This window comes from Macrosteles quadrilineatus, unplaced genomic scaffold (genome assembly GCF_028750875.1).
Source record: "Macrosteles quadrilineatus isolate MER2022 unplaced genomic scaffold, UCM_ALF_1.0 Scaffold_1__1_contigs__length_201487025, whole genome shotgun sequence".
In the NCBI taxonomy this organism is placed as follows: Eukaryota; Metazoa; Arthropoda; class Insecta; order Hemiptera; family Cicadellidae; genus Macrosteles; species Macrosteles quadrilineatus.
In genome coordinates, this window is record NW_026542594.1 from 142,768,151 (window position 1) to 142,786,952 (window position 18,802).

Sequence of the window (18,802 nt, forward strand, 5' to 3'; positions counted from 1 at the left end):
TTTTTATCTATATAATTAATACGCTATGTGAAACTTTGTCGGTTGAACTCCTCCGCCATTTCTTGACCGATTTTATCCATTGACGCCTCATTGGAAAGAGCGTGTCGCGTAGATTTGCAAACTGGCCTTACATTTTTTAAGTTAAGTTTTTAAGTTTAAAGTCCCTTGGGCTCTGCCCCAGTGGCTTTGAAAGTTCCCATGTTATCCTTATGGAGAACACAATTGTTTACATTTTGATCAGCTGTATAATTTAATTGCTGTTATTTATTTTTCAATTCAACGAGCGCATTGGGTACATTTACTGATTTTGTTGAAATGTTTACTACTTTAATTTACATTCGTACATATTACATTGTGAAAAATCGAGAAAGCCTGGGCAATTTTATATATTTGACCATATTAGAAAAATGAATTGACAGGGTACTGTATTTCTTGAGCAATCATTGAAAGAACCGATTTTTTTACCATGGAAACATAGGAAAGTCATAGAACGCCACCAAGTAGAAGAAATAGAGATAAAAAAAAACATTTACTATCGTTATCCCACAAACAATGTACAAGGATGATTCATAGCCGAAGTGCTACTAATTTTGTAGGAAACACGGACTTAACTTTAAGATGATTGGCAAAGGAAAACACTCTACGCTTGAATTAAACTGGTACGGACAGGACATTAACTATATGTTTTCATAAAAGTCAAGTGATTTTAAAATAATATGACTACATACAGGAAACCTTAATAAAACTTTCACTGAAGGATTTGCATTTTTCACATTACCATCTGAACAACATTAGGCCTTTCAATTCTGAATTTTTTTTAGGTAAATAAAACTTACGTTATAACAGTAACTAGCCAAATTAATGCCAATTGAAGCAAATAAAATTGTGACAGAGAGGTTATGCAGAAAATCAGGCAGTTCTTAAGTAATGTAAACAAAATATTATCGCTCTAAAAAAATGACTGAAATTTGTAAACGTACTGGCGACAACGGGTATTACTATGCAGACTACATTATCATTGACGAAGATCAACATGTACAACTTAATGCGTCTATAAGTGCAAAAGATTTGTAGAATACACTGAAAAACCAGACCAGCTTTTGAGAAATGATAAAATATTTACAAGAAATTTTGATTATATGGAACTGTTAGGTACGTAATCTATGAGTTGAGTCTTTTAAACTCATCGGAAATTATGACTTTTATTCGTTTTTAAATAAGTTTTTTTTTTGCTGTAACTACTTTACTTCTTTGCAATTGCTCGATTTCGAGCAACATGTACACTAGTAAGCCATTAATATAACGTTCTTAAGTTTACAAGTCCAGGCTTCCAAACAAATTGTTAAAACTTAGATCAAAGTGAACTCTTTATTAGTTTCTAAGTTTGATGGACAATAAAGATGATGGAGGTGAGTACTTTGTAGTTGTTTCCCTGATAATGGTAAATTGATGTTTACTTTGAAGTTTGAGATCTAATATGTTTCCAGCTTAAGCAATAAACAAACTTAAGTAAAAATGTTCTACTCGCTCAACTTTAATATTACGTTTTTTAACAATGCACATGTCTATAAAAGTTTTTTTTTTGCAAACAACATTTGTATGTAGAACATGAGGTGTTTTTTTTATTCTAAAGTTCTTGCTTCAGGCACTTTGAATATCAAATTAAATATTAGAGTAGATAGAATCCAATTCAAAGATGCAAGACTCATATTTCTCTGTTATACCCGTTCCTAAACTGCTTAAAACCAGGAAACTTTTCACCAGAAAACATCCCTTGGTGTGTTCTTTGTTTCACATATAAGATAACATATTTTAAACTTCAATGAAGAAAAGGATTCGTAAAAAAGTTTTCACGTTACTAAATATCGTATGGAGTACAATGTAAATCGGTATACACGGTTATATTTATTCAAACAAGACGTTGTGTGATTTAATTAACTGTATCAATCCTCAAAAAACACACTACAACGCTCGCCGTTCTCTCTACTACCTTGAGGCACGACACTGTAGACGCAAGGCTCCAGCTGGGTGCCCAGCTCGTTGTGAGCCCAGCACAGCAGGTTGCCAAAGTCCCAGTCGTGGATCGGGGTGTACGCCACGGTGCTGCGGGTCTTGTCTAACGTATACTGGCTCTCAGGGATGTCCACTGTCTCGGCGGAGTTGTTGAACCTCCAGGTGAAGTGGACTGTGGCGGGATTGGCTTCTACCTCACACGTCACGCGCGTCACCTCCTGTCTCGCCGCACCCAACACTCTCAGTTGGCCCGGGCGACACACGGGCACGACTGTAACATTTAAAACACAACAATTCAACATTTAAAACAAATGTAGGTGTTATGCCAAGCATCCAGTTATTTATCTTAGATACATTTGAGTATAGCCGTACAAGCCAAATTTAAATGCAATAATAACTATTTGTAGTCTAAAAATACGTTTAATACGATTATTTAAGAATCAAGTACATATGTATGTATTTAAGAAACCGTGTTAGCAATTTGTTTAAACAATATCTTCAAGCCTTTAACAATCTATCTATCTATCTATCTAACTATCTATATACTATTAAAAAGAAGAAGTGGTGTCTGTATGTCTGTATATGTATATCTCTCTCTCTCTCTCTCTCTCTCTCTGTGTGTGTGTGTATGTGTGTGTGTGTTTTTTTTTTGAGCTAAACTAAAAAACTACTGAACCGCCTGGGCTCAAATTGGACAAAAATAAAGCTACCGCTCCGAGGATACATATAGAAATATATCCGCTTCGATATTGACCTAGTACTCTTCCCCACGGGCTTTCAAAGTTCTGAGGTGAAAGTTTTAAAAATAAATACTGATTAGTCTCCATGTTAACAAAGAACAAAACCCAGAATGTTTAAATGTTTAAAGAAGCAGAACTGTCAAATTAATTTTGATTTCACATTTCCACACAGCTCGTTCAGACATATTAAATGGGCACTGCACGAATATTAGAACAGAAAGGGTATGGATCATAAAGAAAAAAATATGTCACTCGCCCGAATGTAAACATTATTTAATACTACTAAAATTGAATTGTCAATAGTTTAGGATTATTTTAGTTATGTCAATTGCTTATGTGAATGAGCTATACTGTGTATGTTCTAATGGACTTGAAATGCTGAAATAATATTGTACAAGGAATAAGTCATTGTAAAAGAAATTATTCATGGATATAGGAATTAATTAAGATTCTAGAATCATTGCCGTAACAAACTAGGCTCTTACCCTGAGTTTTATGAGGATAATTTTTTAGATATATTTTTGTATAACAGTAATAAAATACCCCAGCCACAGCAAAATTGCAGACTAAGCTAATTTCCATTTACCTGATTATAATTTTACTAAAATTTGTTAGAAAATTACAATGCAGCCAGGTATGAACCATGTTGATGGCTTTTCGTTTACAGTACGAACCATTAAACATTTTAATTGATTATACCTTTAAAATCTTTAAAAATACTTGTAATAATAATACTTGTAATAATAATCAATAATAATAATAAATATACAAGAAAAATATTTATATCGTTTACTGATTACAAAACATGTGTATTAGTTAGTTAGGTAGAAGTATTTAGGTATGAGGTATTAGGTAGTTATTAGTAAAATTAAGTAGTATAAATATTATTAAATTATTTTGAATGTTTTTCCATTGAAAGATGTCATTTATGTATTAAAACTGCCATATTTACTGTACTTAGTTTTGTCTTGATTAGGCACATAATTATTCGGTTAAAATGTCGTCCTAATGCTGCAATCCAACAGCAAGTCAATATGGTAAACATGGTGCACGTAATATTTCTTTAATATAAGACTTATAAAGCATTGAGGTCATTACAGCAATACCAAAACTTTAGAAGAACCAAAACAAAAAGAAAAAAACAGAGAATGGTGAGTGGAAATTATAATTTGTATAAAAGAAATATACGAGTAAGTTGTTCTATATATTGCTACCATTAAGAAACAGTCTTTATGGTAGCAGTATAATCTCGTTTTATTAACATTTTTGTTATTTATAAATTGAGATAAGAGAAGCACGGACTTCTTCGGGCTAATACTATAACATAGATAGGGATGACCTCCTTTGTGAGTGATACAGTGAGTCCTACAACCATACAGCAGTCTGTTAAGTCATTTGGCTAAACATTACACACAATATGTTATTAAAGGTTATTATAAATACTTAAATGAGCATGAATACAACAAATTCCAACCGTTCACTAAATATCTCTATATTCCATTAGAATAATAATTATCAATGTGTAAAATATTCTGTAAGTGAGAAAATGCTTGTTCTTTTCTTAAAGATCTTTTCTTAAAAACCCTAAAGCTTATACAACTTAAAAATTCTTACTATGCTCATGCTCAATTATGTATTATAAAAGTTGTCTATAACAATTTCCGTTAGCAGGAAAATTCTGTAGAAAACAGTGTAGCTGGGTGGCTCAGCGACCAGAGTGCTCACCTAGTAATCAAAAGATCAACGGTTCGATTCTGAGATAAGTATGTCTCTTTTTTATAGTTCAAAACTGGACACAGCTGTCCTTGATAATTGGACCCTAATAAAGGGCCCTGAATAATGAAACAGTTTGTAAGTTATACACGAGGCATCTTACTTCAATCTTTACTCATATTTTGGGTTGAGATACGCACACAGGTGGCATGCAATTATCAAATAATAATGATGATAATTTCGGGAAATGCTTGATGAAAAACAAATGCCTATTTTGATATGTTATCATGTCATAATTTATTGCAAACATGACATGCTTTTTTAAAGTTTGTTTAGCCAACAAACCCTCTGTTGTTCTATTTTTAATGTCTTATAGTCATAAAAAAAATTCGTAGTCAATAGTACCAGCACTAATTACTAGACTACCCTTTTCATTTGCTATTCATAAGAGATATACTAGAAATATATGAATGAAACAAAAATAGTTTCTTCTTATCGATAAAACAGAGAAGACTTTTATAACAGTAACTTCAACGATATAATGGGTTAAAGTGTGATTTACTGTTTTTAATTAAATAAAGATAGGAGAAGGAACTAAAATGAAATAAAACTGGGTTATCAGAATAACATTTACTGCACGTTTGTTTAAAAGCTAGTATTTGTTGGCTCGATACAGGGACATTAATGTTATCAAGATGTCCCGGCTTGGCACACGTTATCGGTGTTAATGGTACTCCAGTGACTAACAGCATTCCAATATTATCAACAAACCATCAGCCGGGAACGCATTATGTCTCAATTGCCGCTCTCCACTACTGCGTTTTTAATTTAATTTTAAATAACATGTATCGTTATTTAGAACCTAAAAAAAATCGTTTTAAAATATTTTGTTTAAAAGTAAAATATGAAGGGTATTACACTATAGAAGGATATTATTGATCTACTTTTTCTAGTGATTAATCTATCAGCCAGAACCTGCAAATAAAGTGATTATATCAATTAATCAATCAAATAGTTCCGTGATTATCGATAAAGAATATTAAACTCAATTTCGAACAAGTACGCTAATCTCCATAACAGAAGGATAATATACAAAATAAATACAACGTATTTTTGCTTTCATAATTTTTTCCAACACATATAAACTGTTTAGCTAGTTTATGAAAACTTTCATTTCTTCATAATAAGAGTAATGTTTTCAAACTGGCGGCTGATTCTCTCCCTCTCAGCTGAAGGAAGGTGTTGAGATACTTTCTTCGTCTTGGCTCTCTTAAGGGCGTTAGTTAAGAAATCACTGTCTCTCAGGTCGATGTCTTCTGTTTTATTTCTCTTGGGATATCGTGGATCGACTAGCTCTGGCAGCAAACAGTTCAAGTAGAACCTGCAGAATAAACATCAATGACATACTGTTCTCTCACTGAAACCAACATTTAACTTGCAAAACCTTTCAATAATGCACTAGGTATTGTGGATATTTATAGGTATGCACTGTGGATGGGATACTCCCTGGTGTGGATTAACGTCCGCACTAGTGAGTATTACGACTATCCGCAGTACTATCCTGATAATTAGACCAATTCGTATATACCAAGGAAAAATTTGGTTCGGATTCCACTATAAACTGTAGGTCCCTTAGTTGCCATTAGCTGTTTGGGCTATTAATTAACAGCTGTGTCTAAGGAATGTCGGCCTTAGTCACTAACAAGACTACAAGATCGCGCCACTCATACTACACTCATCTCCATTCATACTTGGCTTAAAATACCTACATTGTATGGTCGCCATTTCATAAGAAAGTATAAAAGTATTAAAAGTATTAAAGTATAAGGTTGACACTTGTATTGAACAGTTACTACGTAGATACTGCATATTTTGATAACAGTACTCTGCAAAAATTAATAAATTTATCAACAATATGAATGTAAAAATGGGTTTTAAAAGTTAGGACCAAATTTAGGATGAGATGCATTCAATTATATCACATGCTGTATTTAGTTAATCATCCTTTATATATTTTTCGGGGGTTAATTATTTTTAACGACCTTTTTCAAGGAAATCAATGTTAAAGAACTATTTGTTGCAGAATTGGTCTAGTTTCAACCGTATTCGCTCTTTCACACTCCTTCAAGAGAAACACCACCTTTTAAGTTTGTTAACCATCCTCTCCTGCCAGAACTGGTCGTCCCTAAGGATCACTTCGTAGTGAGTCCATCGCTCAGTGTAGACGAAGAAGTGGCACTTTGCTCTGCCAGTGATGTGCAGTTGGCCTTGTATCTGGTAGTAGTAGAGAGATCGTCTCTTTAACCACACAGTGCCGTTGTTCACCGCAGACAAGTAAGGCACCTAAAGCACTATTGAAGGCATTACTGTACAAACCATATAGATATAGGGTTCAGATTGAAGAATGTATTATATGTTTTACCATCTACAGTTTTCGAGCGGCAACGACGTACTTTGCGTTCAATGTACGCAGCACAAACAGCTATTATGAACTTGAACTGTATTTTTAATTTTCCCATATATGAGATAAGATATTATCATAGTTCTTATGGTTAGTCCTAGACTCGGAATCTAGTTACTTTTTTATGTCTCCAGAGGGTAAAACCATCCGCCTTTTAACTAAATTCTGTATACACGTTTAAGCTTACATTCATTAAACGAGTTCCCGAATCAGCATGATCGGACTATGGAAACGAGGTTTTATGGGGTAAACATAGTATTTCCCCCTTATGCTCTCTAAAACATTAAATGTTGAAATATATTTCAGATTTTTTTCATTAGCTTAAATAGACTTATAATTTAAAACGTATACTAACACTTTTTTTACGAGCTATAACTGTATTATAATAACAACATTATAGGTGATATTATAATGCTTACAGAGCAAAATAAAAAATTCTTTAAATACAAAATTGAATTTTTTTTTACAAAGAATAAATAATCTGTTGTAATTTGCTTTTTTAGAGATTTTGTTCATGCAATTTGGAAAATGTATTAATTTGATATTAAGCTATCAACATTTGAATGAAAACACACTCCTTACTACCTTCCCTGCCTGTAGCTGTCAACGTAAGCTCTTACTAAAATTCATTTTTTTATAACTAGGAAATAATGCTGACAGTTTTAAGGAAATATTTGAGTGAAAATCTATCAAGAGGAATTCGCTTGGTCAGCAGGTGAGGGTATTATCCATACTATGGTAGTGCAATTATGTCTTTTAGATGATTTCATCCTTTCGAGTCTATTTAAATCGAGGAGTTAGGGCAATCAATGGACTTTGATAAACCAATAAGAAAAGATATAATGTTTAGATACCTTTAACTTTTAAAATTGTATAGCATCACATTGCCACATCTTCCGATTTTATTTATTGCTTCTTTCATCGTTATTACGTTGTAATTTATTTAAGGAAATTACAAAACAATGGCTGTTTATTATATTGATAAATGTAATATTTCATCTTAAATTAGGGCTCTCCTTCAAGCCTTTGAACATAAATGAAAAATTAATCCCTAATATACTTAATAATGAGTACCTATACATTAAAACTCTGTAAGGATCTAATAGACCATAATCTTTCCTATTAAAATCTGTTTTCATATTTTTTACCAACAGTTAATATCATTACGCAAACTTAAACCATGATTTTCAGCCTTGAAAAAGTTTTATGAACTTCCATCAGTGCCAAACTTTAAAATAAACCAATTACAACTAAGGGTTATAAAACTCGGAATTACGTTTTGTTGCTCGTTTCTTCATCCCAATCTCATTTAGTATTACAGCCGGAAGTGATAGAGCAGAGGAGTTGAATAAATGAAGAAGTGGGAGACTGATCCGCTGCATGAAATTGGACAGAAGTTAAGCTTCTGTTGACAAGAACTTGTTACGGGCTTGAAGAGAAAACACAACAGCGCTGTCGTCTTCTCGTGGCAGACTCTCCAATTAAATGACGTTCTTGTAGCTTTGAATATCTCACTATCGTATCGTGGTCGTGTTTTAGTGAATTTCTTGGAGGTATGGATAGTAACATAGGCATTACGGTAAGCTAAGGTATATTATTCGGTTTTTTTATTTAAGGAGCCAAAATAAACAACGAATTTTCTAAATGTGTAGGAGTAAAATGTAGACATAGAATCTGTGAAAAGGTGTAAAAATAAAGAAATATAGTGCATATTTTGTAAGCCAAGAACCATTTGAACAAGTATATAAGCGAGAACATCCAACTAGAAATATGTATAATGTAACGTATAATTATGATTCTAAATTTTGTCATTTTAAAAAGTTGTATTTATTTTCATACGTGTAATTTGTATCCTCGTAGTAATAGTTAGTAATTCAGTTTCAATCGTAGTGAACTGTGTTTGTATATTGTTTAGAACAAAAGTGAGGTTGTAGAAGTTGACATCTTGAAGGTATTCTTACATTTTATCATTAATAAAAAAAAATTAAATCAATAGATATGATTTAGCCCCTGAGCTGAATTGATCACTGTAATATAATAATACAATTACCTCGTCAAAGCTCTGAAGTTTCCGTTTATTTCGGCATCAAAATGATTGTAATTGTATTATTATATTATAGTCAAATTTTAAATATCCCTGAGAGATTTCTTTAATTAAATTTAAGAACCCATAAAAATTTGAATGTTCTACTTTTTTAAACTTTTTAAATAAAATATAGTATACTGTATTAAATATGGCATGATTCAAAAGTATCCAGATATCCGCCAAGTGCTAAGTGGTAAGTAATTAATTGAAGTGATATTTTGCGAAAAAAAAATAGTTCCTGTTAGTCATCATACACGTACCAAGTTGAAGTTGGCACATCAGAATGGTTCCAAAGTTATGGGAAGTTATAATAAAAATACATACACACAGACACAGACAGGAGAAAAACGAAGCGAGATGGGGCATATGTTTAGTGGATATTTTTGGTTTGATTTTACCTAAGGAACATGCCCACGGAGTGTTGGGAGAGAGTTTCGAAACACTCTGTCTATTAGAATAGATTCTAAATTACCAATTGAAAGCTGCATAAATAAGTTATGGCTATTTTTATGAAAGTTTCAGTGAATCCCAATTTAACTTCCAAGCAGAGTTTAAATTTTTGGACTAATATTATTATGTACACGCGTTTTGAGTAATTTTCATTAAGACAGTGACTCTGAGTTTGATTTAGAAAACAATTAAACCATGAGCGATAATTGATCTACAAGGAAATACCCTTTGATGTTTAAATTAAATGATTTTCAGTTACAAATTGTATTCAATCTCCTGATTTACTATAAACTACAGCTTACCCCGTGACGAAAACTCGACCGAATGTATGTATTGTACAAACTGCTCTATTTTCACCCAACGCTGTAAATAAAACTGTGATTGGAATTTCTTCTATTTGTTTAAATTTTCTGTTTATATTTTGTTGTTATTTCATCACCAATATGGCAACCCATAAGGCCTAAGTTAATTTAAGTTTATTAACTTTTTGTGCTTATTATGAGCCTATTTTAATTTAAAAAGGGATTATGCACACCTAAAGCCAAATATCTTTCTAACAGTATGCGTAGATTTTCCCTGCGATGCATAGGAGCAGAGAAAAAAGGTTTTCAATATATATGATTGTCTATAAATATAGAGAATTAGCCCCGTGTTAAATCCCCAAAAGAAAAGTTCAATTTCCATGTTGAACCAATTAACATAAATATTCTCAAAATACAAATAAAACCTGTACATATAGGATCGATAACCTTTCTTTTGGTACAACCCACGTGTAATCGGTCCAGTAGTATGGCCAGGGTGGCTGTCGTAAGCTTACTAATTTGGTCCCATATTAAATCTCTATAATGAAAGTTTAATTTCCATTTGTTGACCCAATACATAAATATAAATATTTTCAAAATGCAAATAAAACGTGCGCATTTTGGTCCGATAACCTTTCTTTTGGTATTAAATGACGAAGCCAATATGTTAAAAAAATGGATTTAACACTACACTTTCTTCTCATCTATCTATTGAAATCAACTCTATTTAAAACTTTGTTTGGTTTCAAAACAAACAATTAAATGGCAGGAATCAGTTCGAGGGAGAAAATGGTGTTTTTCTGCTAGTAAATCAGGCAGCCTGTAAACCTATACTCCTAGACGTTTACAGGCTGTCTGATGAGTATAACGTGAAACACCGTTTAACCAGTTAATCAAATATCTCTGGCCTGCATGCTTTAATTTTATACGTTTAAAGGATTTTTCCCAAGCTATCTGCCAGCGGCTGTGGTTACTGAAATTTATTTATTGTCGTTGCAATTACGACAATGTGTTGATATGTGCATGCAGCTTCAATCTTACGAAATTGTAATGTACGTGATCCAACTAGCATACAATCGTATTGCTAACATGCTTTTGGGATTTTTAGATAAATAAATAAAAACCAAGTTACTTTAAAGCATGTTTTCGTCTAAGAACATATTAATTAATTACCTTTTAGTAGTAAATATGTTGACCATTCTATGTCACTGTATTTTTAAATGGTGACGTAATTCAAATTAAACATTTTGTTATTACAGTACACATATAAGATTATCTGTACCAGATACCACATATTTTGTTGCATGAATTTACTGAACATCTAAATTCTGATAGTCTGACCTGGTTGAAAGGAGAGTAGGAATGTTTTGATGTAAGGGTGGGTTTAAAAGGAGGCAACATAAACTAAAAAAGAGCTTCAAATTTTACGATTGGAATAATCAATTCAGACAAATGGAAATTCGCTTAGTCGGCAGGTTTGTTGCGGTGGGGGTATTTTATTATTGTCAAAGTCAAAGGTTTTTACATTATGTTCGAGAATGGTATTCAAAGTCGACTTGTGTTGGTTAGTCTTTGTCAATACCATTCTCGAACATAAATGTAAAAACCTTTGACTTTGACAATAATAAAATAACCCCTCCGCAGCAAACCTGCGGACTAAGCGAATTTCCATTTGTCTGAATTGATTTTCAATTAAATCTACTTAAATAACAGTTGCTGCTATAAAGAAACTAATAAAGTGTATGTTTTAGTAAAATATATTAAAAGCTTTGTACAAAATGCCAAGTTTGATCAAAATATATCAACAAACAAGCAAACTACATTTAACATGTTTACAATATTCTTTATAAGAATAACATGGGAATTTTAAATAATTTTTTTTTTCTCCGTTACCAATTTTATTTGTTTTTTAGCTTTTTTAAAAGGTCTAAAGCGAAATTGGGAAACTTTGTGTTTTGAGGTAAAAAATTAGAAAAACCAATATATAGCCCATAAAACCCAACGTAAAACCCCGTTCCCGTGGTCCGATCATGCTGGTTCGCGAACTCATTCAAGTGTGTCTCGCATTACACCTTTAAACCAAATTTCATCAAAATCTGACAAAAATTACTTAAGTTATCGTGTTCACGGACGTACATATATAAAAATTATAACGAATGGTGTTTTTGGCCTCTGGAGACATCAAAATGTAATAGCTACTTCCCTATAGGGAAATTCGTTAAAAAAGTAATCCTTTTCACATTGTACATTCTTATGTAACATAACTGAGCTAAAACCAATTATAACTTACCGCACCATTCCTAGCAGCTAACTTGGCACTTTTAAACTCCCCGGCTCTTAGCGGGCACTTGACTTCAATAATAGCGTCTTCCCCCACCAGTCCATCTGTTAAGTTTTGGTTAATGTATAAGTTTTGGATAAGTTAATACGTTCCACAGTTGTAACTGTGTTCTTAGCTTAGCTGTTTATTTAACGGATCTACGACTTGTGTTGGTGTCTGTCTGAATAGGAGGAAGACAAATCCATCCATGGAAGAATACTATTTTTCCTGTTTGTCTACATTATAATAGATAATATTTTAAATAGATAAACACGTTCAATTGTAGTTGTACTAATCATAACTATTAATTTCTCTATTAACACTTATACAGAGTGTTCACTGACCTGGAGTGGCGGCTAGGTAGGGCAGCTCCTTGTCTATGAACACCCCAGATCGTCTACCCCTCACCCCATGTCGCTCCCGCAGCTCTTGTAGGGCTCGTCGCTGAGTGCTCAGGCCGTGCCGCGTACACGCGTTCTCCACGTTGTTGTACAGGATGTCGTACACGGCGTGCCTGTTCATTTTCCCTTTGTCCTCCTTAGTCGTACAGACTAAGCCAAAATTAGAAGCTGTTAACCGTTTTCTCCTCTCCTTACGCCAAACTTGACATCTTTCCTGGTCTTTCGTGGTTTGAGCGAGGTGATCTCTTTTATTTAACATTGTCAACGTCAAGTCTTTTAATAAATCTTCTTTCTTGCGTGTTAACTCTCGCATCTCTATTTCCTTTTCTTCACGATTTCTCTTTCGCCTCTTCGATTTTTGATCTGGATTAGCAGATCTCTTTACTCTTAGCACTTCGTAGAATATTTGGTCAGTAACTGAAGAAATAAAAGAGCAATAATAAACTTATAGAAAATAAATTAAAAGGAATAAAAAAAATATAATATTGAATAAAAAATTAAAAAAGCAAAATCCTATTTTCAGTTTCAATAATAATTATTTATTGTTTAAATTAGATTCAGACTAACTCAACTGCCAATATTATTCTGACATGGAAAGGCAAGCGATTTTAATTTAAACGGTAAAACTAGTACCTATATTCAAAAATGACATGATAATTAATAAAATCGGGGAAGCGAGCTGTTCTAGTGGTAACGGTGCGAGACTTCGGTCCCCGAGGTCCCGGGTTCAAATCCCACCAAATCGCCAATGGATTTTTTCTAAACGATAATGCCTCAGGTCTAACCTGAAATAATATGAAAAACAATCCCGACCTCGTGCCTAGCGTCATAGAACGAACAAAATTATATAAATAAATTAGAAAAGGATTTAGTTTCGAAGCCCATAGAATATTGGCTAATATTGAGTAATCTAACTCACATTTGACGTCTAGTACGATGGCGTTGCTCTCGCCATCTCCCTCCTGGTTGCTGCCCATGCACGTGTAGATGCCCGAGCGTGCCCGTGTGATGTTGAGCAAGGAGAGAGTCTGGTTGGTGATTACGGTGCCGGCGCTGGCGTTGTGAAACAGCGTCCTCCCCTACAATCAACCAATACATGCACTAACCTATAACAGTAGTAGATGCCCGAGCGTGCCCGTGTGATGTTGAGCAAGGAGAGAGTCTGGTTGGTGATTACGGTGCCGGCGCTGGCGTTGTGAAACAGCGTCCTCCCCTACAATCAACCAATACATGCACTAACCTATAACAGTAGTAGATGCCCGAGCGTGCCCGTGTGATGTTGAGCAAGGAGAGAGTCTGGTTGGTGATTACGGTGCCGGCGCTGGCGTTGTGAAACAGCGTCCTCCCCTACAATCAACCAATACATGCACTAACCTATAACAGTAGTAGATGCCCGAGCGTGCCCGTGTGATGTTGAGCAAGGAGAGAGTCTGGTTGGTGATTACGGTGCCGGCGCTGGCGTTGTGAAACAGCGTCCTCCCCTACAATCAACCAATACATGCACTAACCTATAACAGTAGCCTAGTAGATGCCCGAGCGTGCAAGGAGAGAGTCTGGTTGGTGATTACGGTGCCGGCATTTATATTGTGTGCAAAGAGCTGACACCTCCTTCGCTGTTGGTCATATGCGTAAAAAATATTACATGTTTTATAATTGCCCTTGGTATAAATTATAAAAAAAAATGTACGAACTACTGTTGTTCTTGTTCTTAAACAGATACAACACTGCCCTGTTTATTTCATAATTTGTATCATACATTTCTTCGTAATGATTGTTACGACCGTTGTACAGGCATGTTATTATTTATTTTGTAAATTTATTTTATGTTACGTGGAAATCAACCTTATCATTTATAATAAAATCCCTCTTTGACTAACAAAATAACTAACAAGCTTCTTGATAAATAAGTCTATTGTTAATGGTGAAATATTTACAAACTATTTACTAGAACAACTAGGGTATACATTATTCTTAATATTATATTATAAAATTTCATCTAAAGACAGCGTGAAAATGGTGGGTTGAAGACAATGAGAAGGTTTGCTATTGTTATATTCAGACGGGAACAATTACAGTACTGAAAAGTTTAGACACTCAGACAAAGGTGTTCTTCAGATTCTAAATTAATAATTATTGAAACTTGCATAAATAAACATTGTACCTTCAGGTGTAGAAATTATTCTTCACAAATTCTCCGTCTTCACAAACATTAATTGTTGCATCTTAAACATTGTTTATCTACATACATGAGTACAAAGTTGAACCATGACAGCTTGTTAGTATATATTTCAGAAAAAAAGGCATACACTTGTTTTAGGAGAGAATTATTTTTTCAAAGTTAAGTCAATATTTTCATTTACCTTTACTTATGAAATGCAATTTATTAATACAAATAAGAATGAAGTGTGCTATTTGGATTTTAATTTTTTGCTGTTAATAGTAGTTTACAATAAAAAGTAGTCTATGTATGTACCTTTCTGAAAAATAAAGCTTTTCAGGGCCCACTGTTTTAACATAAGGCAACACAACACTTACACAGGAAATTTAACTTACATTATGCCGCCAGCTTATCCTGTATATCCAAGGATTTGAGTTAATTCTGCATTCCATGATAATGTCAACTCCTTCTTTTACAACAGTTGCATTTGGTTTTCCTATTAGCTCCAGATAAACTATCGGAACGTCTGAAATATAAAAGACAGATTGTATAGTTTGATTATTTAAAATGAATATTTTAATACACATTTTTATTCGTATAGTAGGTACATAGTGATGTACAAGTTCATTCTCTTGATACGATTTTGTGTACTACGGTTAAACACATAGCATTGATATAATTCCGTTAACAGTTTGTCCAAGATTTGCGTGATTTTAGAACATCTTTGACCGTTTATATAAACAGAATCCAACATTAGATTATGTAAATAATTAAAATATTAACGTTAAAACAAAACTGTTGTAAAATAAAAGTGTTGATATAAGTTATAGATGAGAGATAATTTTCTATTGCATGTTATTAACAATTAATTTTAAATAGTAGGCTTTAGTTCATTATTTTTTAGGACCCTTCTTAGAGATTGAATGGAACAAGGAGCTAGATAGTCAAATAATCATCACAGAAAGATCCGTTCACATTCAACGAGGGATTAACGTACTACAACAATTCATCAGTCTGATGATACCTTTGTCATTGGTGCGTAGCTACACTCCACACTTCGCTATCTGTATAGTAAACATGCTTGTTACGTTATAAGATAAACCCTACAACCACATGGTAACATATTAAATCATATAGAGCAAAGCTAACCTAGTTGTATGTAAAAAAGAGAGGGATGGGACTCATTATGAGAAATAATTTATAATAAAATCAACTGAGGTAACTGTTAGGGGACGAGCGATGTGAACCGATCCATCCCGCCGCCGGACATTGACTTGTTTGTTTTGCCACTGTTGAGGACTTAACTCAGACCTAATATGGTTAATGTATTGTTATGGAAGATGAGGTTAGAGTAAATTGTTTACCATCCTTCTTCATTTATTTGTTAGTGAGAACTGTCTGGCACTATTATTACTGATTATTATTACTTTACCTTTCTTTTTTGTAGTTGTTTAAGTATATTATTTTAAATTTAACATATCCCTTTATACTTTTATTTAAACTTTAATAAATCTATGATTACGTATTCTGCATCAAATCACTCATCTAGCACATTATTAAAGAAAAAATCTACATAACTACTGTTAACTAAAATTAACTAAAATAAATCTACTGTTTAAATCATTACATCTTACCTAACAAATAGTTTTGCCTGTATTCTAGGCCTGATGAATAAATAAAAAAATACTTTTATTTAATGCCTACAATTGATGCCTACTTTTTAATGCCCTAGGTTACGATTACCACACTACATTGGTCAAACGGGACGCTCATTTTGAACCAGATATAAATAACATCACCCAAACCCAAGAACAGACCTCCAAAAGTCGACATTTGCCCAACGCTTAATTGACTATAATCATGATTTATATGACATAATCATCGGTCTGAAAGTTCTACACCACTGTCATAAGAGCCGCAAAATGGACGTGCTAGAAGAGTTTGAATTTATAAACATCTTAAAACCCAGAATATGAACAATTTCATCCTGAACGACAAACTCCAGTTCCATTCGAATTATATTTTTAACGTCTTGCTCCAAAATAAAAACAACATACATCAGCTGACCACCGGCGCACTGATAAGGAGGACAAAGTAGTAGATGATTCTACTGGAACCACCTCGCACGGCAGTATGTTCCTGCTCGTGGTCGCGGCAATGTCGTTCAAATAGGTAGGCCTACTTAAATGTCTTTTATTCGTCCGTATGTGTTGTCGTGTATGTTTCGTCTTGTGTAAGTGAACTACATGTCTACCTGACTGTACTACAACAGTTCAACAATGGCGTTCTGCCGAAACACATGTAACTGAAGTACAAACTATACTTTTGGAACTGCAGACGAGGTAATAACCTTCACCTTATGTTAGTAACCAAACAAAACCAAAAATGAAACTCAAACTGCATTTTATGTCCTTCAGTTAAATTAGTAGTTATTCTTAAGTTTAGGAATAATTCACAAAGATTAAGAAAGTTAATGTAACTTAAGATACATTGTACTGACGGTATATGTTGAGGGTCCACGAGTCCTGTAGCACGTTTCTCTCAGCAGGGGGTGTGGTTGCTCTGCATGTAAGTTCCTCTCCTGCATCGTCTAATGTAGGAGTCAGCTTCAGCGTGCTGACTGTCACATTCCCGTCCAAACCAACAACCTGGAACCATGCTGCAAACACTGTCACTTTGACCCTCTTCATAACGTTACTTTCAGCAAGAGATGTGGCTGCTTTATACATATCGTCCAATGTGGAAGCTTTGACTATCATTCTTCCATTCCCACCACACCGAGAAACTAGAACTATGCTGCAAACGATTATGGCACTATGGCCCTCTGCACCACCATGTAGTGGTGAATAAAACCTATTTATGAGGTCTATTGGTCGTACATGTAAGAGTTCCGCCAGTATTTGTATTGGGAGCTAGTTAGAACGTGCTCATTTTCCCGTTTACCCTAAAATCCTGAGATGATGCTGCGAATATTGTCCCTTTACTTCTTTGCAATTTGTTTCTCGTAGCAGAGGGTGTATTGGTCCTAATTATGCCAATGGGGAACATAGCCTTAATGTGATCACTGTCACGTTCTAGTCCAACCCAAAATCTCAGAATTATGCTGCAAACACTGTGACTTTGAACCTTTGCAATATTTTACTTTCGACAGGAGATTTTTAGGTTATAGTATTTTAGACTACATCGTGATTATATTGCAACAAATGCGAAATCTTCAAAGCACAATATCTTTAAACATTTAATTTAAAATTTACACAGATATAAGCAACTGTTTGAAGTAGAGCTTTATTAATAACGAAAGAAGTAAGGCAGATGTTCCTACCGATTCTCTAGCGTTCCTCATCGGTTGATTGCCTTTCCACCACGTGATGATGGGAGCAGGACGAGCACCAACCACCTCACAACTCACCTCGTACGTCTGGTCCGCAGACATGGGGCGGTTCTGGCCCAGCAGCCTCACCCACATTGGGTCCACTGCAACAATAACTAACATGTTACTGGCTCACTGGCTATTTAGCCCGACAGAGAGGAATGGGCTTGAAACTGAAAGATGTTTATTTTAATACATCAAGTAAGGTTAGTAATGCACACACTTGCAATAAATTAACTCAGGTATAGGTATTGAACGTACATTAGTTTCATTACATACAGTTAGGTTCAGCGGTTGGTCTAGTGGTAGAGTGTGAGACTTTGTTCCCCAAGGTCCCGGTTTCAAATACTGCGAATCAACAATGGATTTCGTCTACGGATGCCACGACTCATTGTCCCTAGCCTGGAGTGGTTTTTAAACCGAGCACTTGCGGCTAAAGTCTAGCCAAGCGTCCTAGGATGTGGAGGCGGGATATAAATAAAAGGAAAATACAAAATTGTTCTTAGAGTCTGTTAAAATATACCTAGCAAATAAGCATTTTAAAATATTTCCTCCATATTAACTTAATTTTTATGTGAATCGTTACGGGCACGTAAATAAAGAAAACAACTTTGGACTCTTGTATTGTAAACTAATTTTTGTTTAAACTCAAACAAAACCACTTAGTACCTCAAAGTTTATGATTTAAACTGCATTTGTTCTTCTTCACTCTAGTAAGATCCTCTTTTATGTAAAATTAAAATCCAACAATGAAATAACTTTGATAGAAAAGCCACATTAAGGTAATA

At 34.1% G+C, this 18,802-nt stretch overlaps 1 protein-coding gene across 1 annotated transcript in view; it reads right to left on the bottom strand.

Annotated features, from left to right (window-relative positions):
• LOC129001165 (nephrin-like) overlaps positions 1–18,802 on the bottom strand; it is a 56,292-nt gene that overhangs the window by 3,865 nt on the left and 33,625 nt on the right. The window contains exons 6-11 of the mRNA XM_054428381.1: positions 17,967–18,118; positions 17,145–17,292; positions 15,040–15,170; positions 13,851–13,967; positions 13,406–13,565; positions 1,991–2,284 (exon numbers count right to left, since the gene is read on the bottom strand). Coding sequence (XP_054284356.1) covers positions 1,991–2,284; positions 13,406–13,565; positions 13,851–13,967; positions 15,040–15,170; positions 17,145–17,292; positions 17,967–18,118 — 1,002 coding nt within the window. The remainder of the gene's footprint in view (positions 1–1,990; positions 2,285–13,405; positions 13,566–13,850; positions 13,968–15,039; positions 15,171–17,144; positions 17,293–17,966; positions 18,119–18,802) is intronic.